This window comes from Leopardus geoffroyi, chromosome B3, assembly GCF_018350155.1.
Source record: "Leopardus geoffroyi isolate Oge1 chromosome B3, O.geoffroyi_Oge1_pat1.0, whole genome shotgun sequence".
Classification (NCBI taxonomy): domain Eukaryota; kingdom Metazoa; phylum Chordata; class Mammalia; order Carnivora; family Felidae; genus Leopardus; species Leopardus geoffroyi.
Genome location: NC_059337.1, coordinates 122,061,608 through 122,072,934, shown reverse-complemented (window position 1 = coordinate 122,072,934; position 11,327 = coordinate 122,061,608). Strand labels below are relative to the sequence as shown.

Here is an 11,327-nt window from a genome sequence, read left to right as displayed (position 1 = left end):
GCATTAGTTCGAACCCAGGCTCTGTCACTTCTCCGCTGTATGACCTTGGGTGTGTGACTTAGATTCTCTGTGCCTCAACCTCCTCATCCGCACAATGGGGATGATTGAACTTCTGCTGAGGATTAACAAAGCTGTCTTATGCTAAAGGCTTAGCACAGTGTCTGGTAGGTAACAAGAGCCCAGTAAACAGTGGCAGTAATTATGAACTAATACTCAAATAGAGCTTGCCACGGGCAGGCCCTGTTTAACGGCTTTACATACATTGTCACATAATCCTCACATCTCTGTTTTACAGATGAGGAAACTGGAATGTGAAGATCACACGGCTGTGGATGGGGGATATTCAGACCCAGGCAGACAGGCTCCAGAGTTGGGGCTCTCAGCGCCTCTGTGCACAACAACGTGGATCATTATGGGTGTTGCCCCTGGCAAACTGAGCTCTCAACACCCCCCCCCCCCCAGGCCTCCCTCCTTCCGAGAGAGTGGGGAGCAGGGAAGGAAGGAGCAGATGATGGCTAACACATCCACATCAGCGCTGAATCCAGATCCCCCAGTTGGTGGCTGAAGTCCGGCAGAGCGCCCCAGCCCACTCCAGGGGAAAAGGGGGGGGGGGCAAGTCTACGATGCTGAGAGGGGTGGCCAGAGCGCCGCCCCCAGGAGGGGAGGGAGGGGTGGCGGGGTTGAGGGGTGCCCAGCTGCCATCCCCGCCGCCTCCTGGCCCCCACTCGCTGGCGCCCAAGTGGGAGGACGGCAGCTGCCCGCTCCCTCCTCCCCACGTCCCCGCTACCTGCCCAGTCCCCGAAGCGAAGCGTGAGGAGGCTGCGAGCCAGCGGGGCCGAGCCCACAACTTTGCAGCCTCGGGGAGCGTGAGAGCCGGCGTCCGGGGCTCCTCTTGTCCGCGACCCGAGCTCGGTGAGTTCATTTCCCCACCCCTCTGCGGCGGTGCGGCGGCGGCGGCGGCGGCGGCGGCGGCAGCGGCGGCGGCGCGGGGGGCGGCTTCCCCGGCGTCCAGGAGGCGGTGGCCGAGACGCCGGCGGCCGCCCGCGCCGCCAGCCTCGCTAGGGCTCCCGGCCGTGCCGCCCTCCGCCGCGGGCGAGGCGGCCGCCAGTGCGGAGCGGACAGCTCCCCGCACCCCCCGGCCGCCCGGGCGGTCTCCGCGCTCCCTGATCAGGTGCAGGGCGCGGGGGCCGCCGGCCGAGCGCCCCTCGCTCCCCCAGCCCCTATCCGCCTGCCAGGAGCCGCGGCGCATCTGGAGGCTGCTCCCGCGCCCCCCTGGCGACCGGCGTGGGGAAGACACTTGCTTCGCCGGAGACCGGAGCCGAGGGCTCTCTGGGGTGGGCAGCGCCGCCGCAGCCCCCGGGGGCGCCTGGGTGGGGGCGGTGCCCGGCCTCTAGCGACCACCCCCGGGCTTGCTCCGGGCTGAGTTCCTGTCGAGGAGATTGGCTCGCGCTCCCTGTAGCGGCCGCAGGTCCCCGGGGGCACTGGCACCTGCAAAGGGGACTCCAAGGTGATCGATCGCCCAATCCGGACGGGACAGCCTGGACGGAGGCCTCGTGGCATTTGCCCATCCTGGGTGCAGCCGCCTTCCCAGAACTTTTCCTGCGCCTAGGGCTCGCCGGCTCCTTAGCCCCTGGAAAAGTTCTCTCGGGCGCCGGGAATCCTATTTCCCGGTGGCTTCCGAAGCTGGGCAGGAACCAGGGCTTTGGGGGGCAGGGTAGAGTGGGGAATGAGGTGGGGGTGTTCGGCAGCAGGGGGTAGATCCGCCGAAAAGGCTGGCCAAACATCCACTCCTTCGCCCAGGGCTGGCTTGTTGGCATCGAAAGGGTTTCGGCGCCATCGGGGTTGTTTGGGTTCTCGCTTCAGGAGGGTGGGGGGAGGGCGCAAAGGGGGATTTTAATTTCGTCGCTTCAAATGAAAACGCTCTTTGCAAAGAAATAGCCAGGGCAGCCAGCGTCGGGGAGATGGGCTGACCAGGATCGGCTGACACAGGTATTCAGACTGCGCCCCCCTTCACCTCACCCGGTGCCTGAGCGCGTGTGTGAATGTATTGATTGTTTTAATCGATTTTTTTTTCTAAAAGCCAGGTGGCAGCGGCTGCGTGTGTGATACACAGATATATACATACACAAACACAGATACCCAGGCACACACATATTACACGGACAGTCATGCACAAGGAATGCCCCCCACATATACACACACACTCACCACACCACAACCACCACCACACACACACACACACACATCACAGACCTGTAAGCACACATACCTCCAAGGAGCCTTAGGTTAGGGGTGTGGTCCCTGAGTATTGCCCAACATTGGGGGAGGGGGGTGGCCAGAGGGTCAGAGAAAAGGAGGTAAAGCAGGACTTCCAACAGGTCATTTCTCTCTGCCCCACTCCAAATTCTTCGCTTTCTCCTCCAAGGGAGTGTGGAGGAGAAATCCCAAACCTGGGCTCATTTCCACTGCCATAAAGGAGCGGAGCGCTGGCCCCACGCCCTTCATTCCCCCCACCCCCCACCCCCCAGACTGCCTCGTTGTGTCTGATTCCAGGGCTCTAGAGCCTCAGAGGTTGCTCAAAAACCAAGCGGGCACTGGGAGATAGGGCCTGACCCCCAGAGGCCAGTTGGGTCTTGGGGTTTGACACCTGCTTGGGCTCGGATTGGGGAAGAGAGGAGGCATGATCCAAGGGACAGGGGTGGGGAGCTTGGGTTTCAGTGGGGCGGGAGCGACCAACTGCGCCCCCTGGACACTGCAGTAAGTCTTCCTCTCACCCTGGGCCCCTTAGGAATGTAATCGAGGATGCTGGCCCTGAGGCTGCTCAACGTGGTGGCCCCCGCCTACTTCCTGTGCATCTCCCTGGTGACCTTCGTGCTGCAGCTCTTCCTCTTCCTGCCCAGCATGCGCCAGGACCCCTCGGCCGCCTGGCTCTTCTCTCCCGCGCTGCTCCACGGGGCGCTCTTCCTGTTCCTCTCAACCAATGCCCTGGGCAATTACGTCCTGGTCATCCAGAACTCCCCGGACGACCTGGACGCCTGCCAGGGGCCCTCGACCAGGAGGGCCCCGTGCCCCCCGCCCAGCACCCACTTCTGCCGCGTGTGCGCCAGAGTCACCCTGAGGCACGATCATCACTGTTTCTTCACCGGCAACTGCATCGGCGGCAGGAACATGCGCAACTTCGTCTTGTTCTGCCTCTACACCTCCCTTGCCTGCCTCTACTCCATGGTGGCCGGGGTGGCCTACATCTCAGCAGTCCTTTCCATCTCCTTCGCCCACCCCCTGGCCTTCCTCACGCTCCTTCCCACCTCCATCAGCCAGTTCTTCTCCGGTGAGTGGGCCTTGGCAGGCAGGTTGGGCCCTACATAGGGACCCTCCACCCCAACCCCAAGTTTGCCAGATTTAGTAAAGAAAAATACAGGATGCCCAGTTAAATTGTAACTTCAGATAAACAATGCATAACTCTTTTAATATAAGTATGTCCTAAATATTACATAGGGCATACTTATATTATTTTTAAATTCTGTTAACGGGGTGCCTAGGTGATTCAGTTGGTCGAGCATCTGACTCTTGATCTTGGCTTAGGTCACGATCCCAGGATCGTGGGATCGAGCCCTGAGTTGGGCTCTGTGCTGATTGTGGATTCTCTCTCTCTCTCTCTCTCTCTCTCTCTCTCTGCTCCTCTGCCCTGCTCATGCTCTCTCTATAAATAAAGAAATACATAAAGAAATATTCTGTTATGTAGCTGAAATTCAGGTTAACTGGGCATACTGTATTTTACCCGGCCACCTCCCTCTCCAACCGGCGCCCCCCACCCATCCTCATTCATCATCTCCTCCTTGTTTGCCACCGACTATTTGCTCATAGAATTGTGTGGCAATCCAGGCAGTACACTTGCTCTGTGCCAGACAGGGCTGGGTGCTGGCCATCCCTCCATGCAGTTTGTGAGGTACACCCATGCTATGACCTTCCTCTGCCTGGACTCCAGTCCTGTTCACACATTCCCCCAAGGATTTTGCCTTCCAAAGGTCTCGCCAACCAACCACAGTGAGACTGACCAGGGTGCCAGGCCAGCCCCCGCAGAAGGGTAAGCCCTACCCTCCTGCCCACTAAATTTGTCCCCACCAGGCTGTTCTCTAGCCTGCAGATGGTGCAGAGCAGGGGCCACCCCGGTTAGAGACGCAGCCGTGTTTAATGGCTCCACCTTCACATCACAGTGCTGTGGCACTGGCGTGTGATTTGACCCTCCAGGGAGACTCTCACGCTTGCAGGAGCCAGGCATGTGGGCCTTCACACCAGCACTCTGTTGAGCACCCTGGTGGGGACTGTACTTTCTATAGTGTGCCCCCAAGGAGAGCTCCATGATTCCTGGCACAGAGGGACCTGGCTCCTGGCAGTTTACCTGGCCTTGAAATTTGCCCCTACCTCATTTCCTTCCATTCCATCCCTACCCTGGCCTTTGACTTCAGCTGACTTGTTTCTTACAGTTGCTAGCATGCATGCATGTGTGTGTCTGAGATTGTTATCTCCACCTCCCAGATGAAGAAACCTAGGCTCATATGGGATTGAATGGCTTGCCCAGGATCTTACTATTACTGACCAGCAGCCTCTGCCCCGCCCCCACCCCTGCTCAGGTGTTTAAACCACCCCCAGCAGCACGGGGAATCTAGCACACCATTGGCCTTTCAGGGACAAAGACAGACATTGCAGCTACATCCATTGAGATCCCAAGATTAGTTAGATGTACCTGGGCTGGACCCTCATAAAAGTTCTGCTCCATTCTGGGGGAAGCCACCATTTTGGTCTTTGTTGGGTCTGCAGCCCGGTCCTTCACAGGAGCAGAACTGTTGTGTCCTTGGGTAGTGGGAACTCAGAAACTCAAGAAGGCCACAGCTGTGGGGTTGCCTTGAGGGCTGGTGGCTGAATTTGGCCCAGAACTTGGAACTCTGGGGCCTTCTGGATCTTGGCACGGGCCTAGGAGGCTGCTGGGACCAAAATAACCAGACCGGGGGAGGGGAGGTGGGCGGACTAGGGGGTGGAGTGTGAGCACAGACAGGTGGAGGGATGAGGAGAGCCAGAGAGCCTGATTACACTTTCTTTTCCAAGTAGCATCATCACATCAGAATGAATGGTTCCAAAGGGAGGATCCTGAAATGGTTTGATTTGAGATAAGCCTGGGCTTGAGGCCTGTCCATATGTGCTAGGTTTGGGAGACAGGATAGAAGGGAAGAGGGGCTCTTACTTTGATCTGGGGGAGAACAGAGCCAGTCAGTGACTACCTTGGGGCCCAGATCCTTGTTGCAGCACCCCTTTTTACCTCCTCCCCATACCCACTGGGAAAAGGGGGCCAAGGTTTCTAATCTCCAACTCTCCTGTCCCACCCATCGTCCTCCTTTGCTGACCTTCCTTCTTCCCCCTCACCAGGCCTTCTCCCTCCCCGCCCACACATGCACCTGACCCCATCAGTGTCTCCCTTCCTATGTCTTCTCCTTCTATTCTCAACCCGAATGGTTGCGGGCACACCCTCTCTCATCTGCTCAGGGGGGCAGGTGGACAGGAAGGAAGAGGAGGGGATAAGCTGTTTAATAGATTGAGCTGTCCACAAATGTGGTACCGACCTGAGTCAGATCTGCCACAAGAGCACAGCATGGCTGGGAGTGTTGGCCCTCCGCTTATGCCAAGGAGGTGGGAGACTAGCCAGTTCAATTTTGGAAGTTGTCCTTTCTTTGGGCTTCAGGGGGTTTGGTACAGGTTGTGTCAGCCCTCTGAGTCTCAGTCCTCTTATCTGGGAAATGGAGATGACACCATCTGACCTGTGTCATTGGGATAAGTGTGCCAGCGTGTTGGGTGCCACTAGAAAGTCCAGTAGAAGGGAAAGGGGACTAGCATTTGCTGAACACATAGTATGTGGATTATCACATCCATTTTAAAGGCTCAGGAGCCAAAAGCTCAGCAAGGTTAAGTTGCTTCAAAACCACACGAGTGTGACTCCAACCCAAGATTTGGACTCAGAGCTGCTAGCCTCCAGAGCTCATACTCTTTCCACTGCACCACACTGCCTCTGGAGCTGCTTCTTGATGAACGGGCTACTTTGGGTGGAAAAGAGGTTCTTGTCCCTGGCTGCCTATTAAAGATGCTGGGTGATGATCTGTCAAAGGTGTTACAGATGCTTGGTAGGAAGCAGAGATGGAAAGATTGGATGGTGTGACCAATCAGGCCCTTTAGGAAAATTCTGTGATTTTTCTAAAAGAAGAACTATTATTAAATAATTCAGAGGAGCTGAGGCAGCTAGGCTGAGCAACTTCAAACACTTCAAGAGAAAGCAGGTCCCCAGAATAGCCTTTTGTAGCTGCTGCAAGGGGCCAGAAAAAGGCCACGAGGTCTTTTCCGCATGTCTTGATTTAGTGCCAGAAAAAAGCCTATGGAAAACAGCTTCCATCAACTCAGGCTTATCCTTGCGGCTGAGTTGCAAGGCAGGCCCTGCACTTGACAGCTCTGATGTTCTCACATCACAGCTCGAGGGCCATCTTTGCCTGTCAGCATTCCTGGAGCCTGGAGGGCACCATGGTCCCGGGATCCTTCATCCTGCACGTGGCTGCCTGAGCTAACCTGTGCTGACAAGGAAGAAGTGGGTCAGAGGGATGGAACAGCCCTATGTAAGCCCTGTCCCACTGCCGCCCCCATGCCAGCTGAGGGGCTGCTCCAAATGCCAGCTGGAGTGAGCTCTCCATCCCCTGGGCAACTGGACTTATTTGTCTCCAACTTTGCAAGGAGAAACCTTTCAAAGCTCCTAGGGCTGAGGGCAAGACAAGGCTGTTAATGAGCAAACCTGAATCTGGCCCACATCCTCCTGGCTGCGGAGTCCACCGCTGCTCAGACTGGACAAATTTTAAAAGCCCAACCCTCGGGGGTCTGGAAACTGGGGACTGGGGAAACCAGGGAAGAGGTGGGTTGGAGCCAGGGGGATGCTGGAGAAGAAGGATATGGTTGAGATTTGCAGAGGCTGAATAGATTGTAAGGTGGGGTCTCTGGAACAGGCACCCTCATCTCATTGGAAGGGGTGGAGGTTGGCTTGCGCTACAGGGAGAGAGGGGCTGAGGAGGGCTTTTGAGTTCTCTCCTGGACCCAATGCCCTAGCTGCTAGGCAGGTCAAGGTAGGTGTCTCTACCATGGCTGCCAAAGCTGCAGCCCATCCAGGACTCAAAGCCCTGGAAAGAAGGAGAAAGCTGGCTGGTTTTGGGAGTTAAATGTGAGCCCTTCTTGGATGTAGTCTCCTCATCTATAAATGACCCTCATCAGGGAGCATTGCACTGAGTGTGAACCAGAATGCTGGTCACTTTGTACACCATTTCCCTGAATCACGCAACCTTATGGAGTCATTGTTATTATGCCAATTTTACAGATGAGCAAACTGTAATTTGGAGAGATTAGATAATTTATACAAGGCCACAGAGCCGGGAGAGTCAAACTTAGCATAGATTGACCACCCCAGTCTGACGAAGAGTGTGGGATCTCGTATTCAGTGGATGTTTAAAACCAATGATAGAGAATGCTAGTTTGGAGGGGTTTGGAGAGGTCCTGCCCAAGGCAGGGAGCTAGACTGATGATCTTGGGGGCCTCTTCCAGCCTTAGCAGGCCCTGGCTGACAGCTCTGGCCAAATGTTCTCGTGGCCATACTGTCCTCTTGTTAGCATTAGTGACTGAATTATTTTCTAAGTCAGCGCTCTGCACTGCCTTTGGAGCTTGTGACTTCTTCTTGATGACTAGGCCCTGTTCTCCATCATGCTGTCATTTTCCAGAGTCCTCCCGCCAGTGTTCCCAGTTCTGTAGGGAGATGGGGCTGCAGTCAAGGCAACTGCCCAGGAGCCAGCTCCCTCCCTCCCTTGCATCCTCAGCTCACCCCCCTCTGCTCCTGAAAAAACACCTTCTCCCTGTTTCCAGATCACAAAGAGAAGGTAGAGCAAGACGGCGTCTCTGACCCTAAGGAAATGGTGGCATCTAGGCACTGCCAGGAGAAGACGCTACCTTCTCTTCTCCCCCACGTCCCCCAGTTCTCCCCTCTCACTTCAGGAGCCGTGGGCACTAAGAAAAAGTTAGGGCAACTAGTTCATCCTTCCTTCCCTCGCTGCAGCGCTGAGATTGCTACAGCATATAGCTTCAGTCTCATTAATCTCCCTCCTTCCCTAGTGGAAAGCGCCTGCATGGATCGCAGTTCAGTACGTGGCCTGGGTGTAAAGCGATTCTGGTCTTTCCCCTCCCCCCTGCAGGAGCTGTCCTCGGTTCTGAAATGTTCGTCATCCTCATGCTCTACCTCTGGTTTGCTATCGGCCTGGCCTGCGCGGGCTTCTGCTGCCATCAGCTGCTGTTGATCCTCAGGGGGCAAACCCGCCACCAGGTGCGGAAGGGGGTGGCGGTGAGGGCCCGGCCCTGGCGCAAGAACTTACAGGAGGTCTTCGGGAAGAGGTGGCTGCTGGGCCTGCTGGTCCCCATGTTCAATGTTGGAGGTGAGAGCTCCAAGCAGCGTGACAAATAGCAGGCATTCCCATCATTTCTGTGTGTGTGTCTTAACTCCTCCTGAACATAAGACCGTGGCACTCTTGTCTCCGCCCATGACCCAATACAACCTTGAGCCAGTAAGGTCCTAGCATCCACCCCTGGTCTGTGACATATAGAGAACAGCGTTGGCTGGTGGATTGTGGCGAGAAGGAAAAATGGCCACTCAGGCATTGCTAGGCTCCCAAGAGCCAGCCAACTGCTAGGAGGCCTCTGCTTTTGTTCCTTCCCCCTTGGAGCCCCTGCTTTCCCCCTCTGCCGGGCTCATCCACTCTCTCCCATGTCTCATGTCATCACTGCTATTGGCTAGAGCTCTTCCTCTCAGACCCATGTTAGGATGGAGAGTGGATTCTTGCTGTTGGTATGATGCTCCCAGGACCTAGAGGTAGGCAAAAATGTTTAAAATTACCATGTGTGAGAGATAGCCAAGTCAGCTCTGCCAACTGCTAGGGAGGTTGAAACAGGAGGGGTGTGTTCTTATTCTCTCTGTGGATTTGTGAGCAGTGGAAGGGAAACTCAGGAGCTTACTGCCCCACCCCCAAGTTGCAAAGCCTTTTCTCTGGGAGACAGCAGCCAATGGCCTGGATTTTCTAGGTGCTGTGTCTGTCCATCTTGCCCCATATGGCCACCCCAGCCCAGTCTGGGACCTGCCTTGATGCTTCCTTTCCTTGGCACTCTTGTAGCTTTCCCTCTGCTGTCTAGTCTTTGGGGTCTTTGTTAGATGTTGGGAAGGCAAGAAAGAAGGAAGAAGGAAAGGAGAAATACCGATAAGTGGGAGAAGCATGTGGCTGCATGACCATACAGAAGGGGACGTGTGCATGTGTGTGTGTGTGGGGGGGGGGTGGTGGTGGTGGTGAGGAGTGTTGTGAAATTAGAAAATGCTTAGAGGAGGGGAGGAGAGAGGTCACACAGAGGTTGGGCACTGGGATATTTGGGAGATGAGAATGAGAGGGGCAAATGGGCTCATTTCTGAAGGACATTCTAGCATCTAAAGCTGTTCAGTATTTGAAAAGCTGCCTGGGGAAGTAAAGAGTGTCCCACTGGAGGTATTCCAGCAGGGACTGGTCAGTCATCTGGCAGGCATGCTGTGGAAAGAATTTCTGCACAGGGTCAGGAAAGGGAAGATCCTTTCCCACCCCCAAGAGTCTTGTGTCCTCTTTGTGACTGCCAGGTCCAGAGGCAAGATCTGTAGAGATGCCTGTGAAGTATTTGCTTTCACGAAGCAGGAAGAAGGCATGGAAGGGTCTGAAAAATCATAATGCAAACCTTCAGGACCCTACTTTGCCACTGAGGAGGGGTCTCTGGTGAGACAGGACAGACTGGGTGTTAATGCTAGCCGAGGGGGTTGGCATTTGAGGAAAGGGAGATGGAGCAGTGTCAGGGGCAGGTAGGGGCCATAGCGGGAGAGCAAGGCTGGAAGGTCAGGCAGTTGTGAGGCCAGCCTTGGTTATCTAATTGGCTCTGGATGGGGGCACTGCTCTGTGTTCTGGGGCCCAGAAGATCAAACCTCTGGGGCATATTTGGGAGTGGGGACAACACAAGTGCCCCTTCTGACTGGATCCCAAGGCCAGTCTACCACCCGTGCAGGCAGCAGAGCTGAAGCCCACACCCTACAGTGTCCAGCTGGCGGCCACAGGCACCCCAAGCATTGTCACACAACACTATGAGTTCTTGAGCAGAGCTCAGGAGCACTTTACCTTGGTCCTGCGTTCATGCCCCCTACAGGGCTAATGTAGTAATGGCACCACTGGCTCACACTCCCTCCCATTTTCATTCATTCATGCATCCTACATATATTTCTTGAGTGCCAACTCTGTGCCAAGTCTCTTCCGGGCACCGGTATACAATGATGAACAAGGCACACTTGTTGTAATGAGCACTGGGTGTTATATGTAAGTGATGAATCACTAGATTCTAATCCTGAAACTAATATTACACTATATGTTAACTAACTGGAATTTAAATAAACACTTGAAACAAACAAAAATGATGAGCAAGACAATAAAATCTCTGCCATCAGGGGCATCTTGTCCCTGCCTCCACCCACTGAATCCCACCCCTTGGAAAATGGTTACTCTGCCATCTTGGTGTCAGCAGGGCAGGTCACTTGGAGGGGAAGGATATTGCAGAGAAGGCTGAAGAGGAGCCCGGGCTGGCTGGATGAAGAAATCATTGGGGAGCATCTTTACCCCCTACTTCTGGCCATACTGCAAAAGTGGGAGTGGAAGGGGAGGGAAGAGATTCCCTGGGCAATCCAGACCTTGGCTCTTCCCTGACTGCAGAGCTCAAGCTTGGAAGCTAGCCATGCCATTCCCAGCCTCCTGGAGGCTCAGCACTGTAAGACTTGACATGGGGAGAGGAACTAAAAGGGAGACCTGCAGGAGTCGGCTTCTGGCCGATTGGTCAGTGGGTGGTGACGGGGGGGGGGGGTTGCCAGGTGTGGGACTTGAGTAGCATTTGTACACATGTCCCTGTATTGTTGATGAAGAACATCAATAAAACATGTGGTGTTAAATTGGATTTGATGTGATCACACGGGCACTGTGGTTGGTAGCAGAGCAGGCAAGGCTGTAATGCACCGACACAGTCAAACAAGCTGTTGAAATATTTAAGGTAAGTATTAAAAATACTTCTGTTCTAGTAGGTAAGTAACCATTGTCCAGACTCCCTGAGAACCTACTCCTGCTGCCCCAGCTTCTCCTGTTCCTCCCCTGGATTCCTGGCTAGCTTCAAAATCCAGCAATGAAAAGGGCAATGCCTATTACCTGCATGGAACC

The 11,327-nt window shown here is 55.1% G+C and overlaps 1 protein-coding gene across 4 annotated transcripts; it reads left to right on the top strand.

Annotated features, from left to right (window-relative positions):
* Positions 1 to 346: 346 nt before the first annotated feature.
* Positions 347 to 11,065, top strand: ZDHHC22 (zinc finger DHHC-type palmitoyltransferase 22). 4 transcript variants are annotated; one of them, XM_045451666.1, is made up of 3 exons: positions 347 to 912; positions 2,789 to 3,328; positions 8,265 to 11,065. In XM_045451666.1, the coding sequence occupies exons 2-3, from the start codon at positions 2,803 to 2,805 to the stop codon at positions 8,528 to 8,530; spliced, it is 792 nt and encodes a 263-aa protein (XP_045307622.1). In that variant the 5' UTR covers positions 347 to 912; positions 2,789 to 2,802; the 3' UTR covers positions 8,531 to 11,065. The 4 variants fall into 4 exon arrangements, with proteins under 4 accessions (XP_045307622.1, XP_045307626.1, XP_045307624.1 ...); XM_045451670.1 differs by lacking the exon at positions 347 to 912 and adding an exon at positions 1,225 to 1,334; XM_045451668.1 differs by lacking the exon at positions 347 to 912 and adding an exon at positions 1,360 to 1,507.
* The last annotated feature ends 262 nt before the right edge of the window (positions 11,066 to 11,327 follow it).

Excerpts from the sequence above, each read along its gene's own strand:
- ZDHHC22 (XM_045451666.1), top strand. The coding sequence starts at position 2,803 with ATGCTGGCCCTGAGGCTGCTCAACGTGGTGGCCCCCGCCTACTTCCTG. Across the intron at positions 3,329-8,264 it reads CATCAGCCAGTTCTTCTCCG|GAGCTGTCCTCGGTTCTGAA; the intron begins GTGAGTGGGCCT and ends TCCCCCCTGCAG.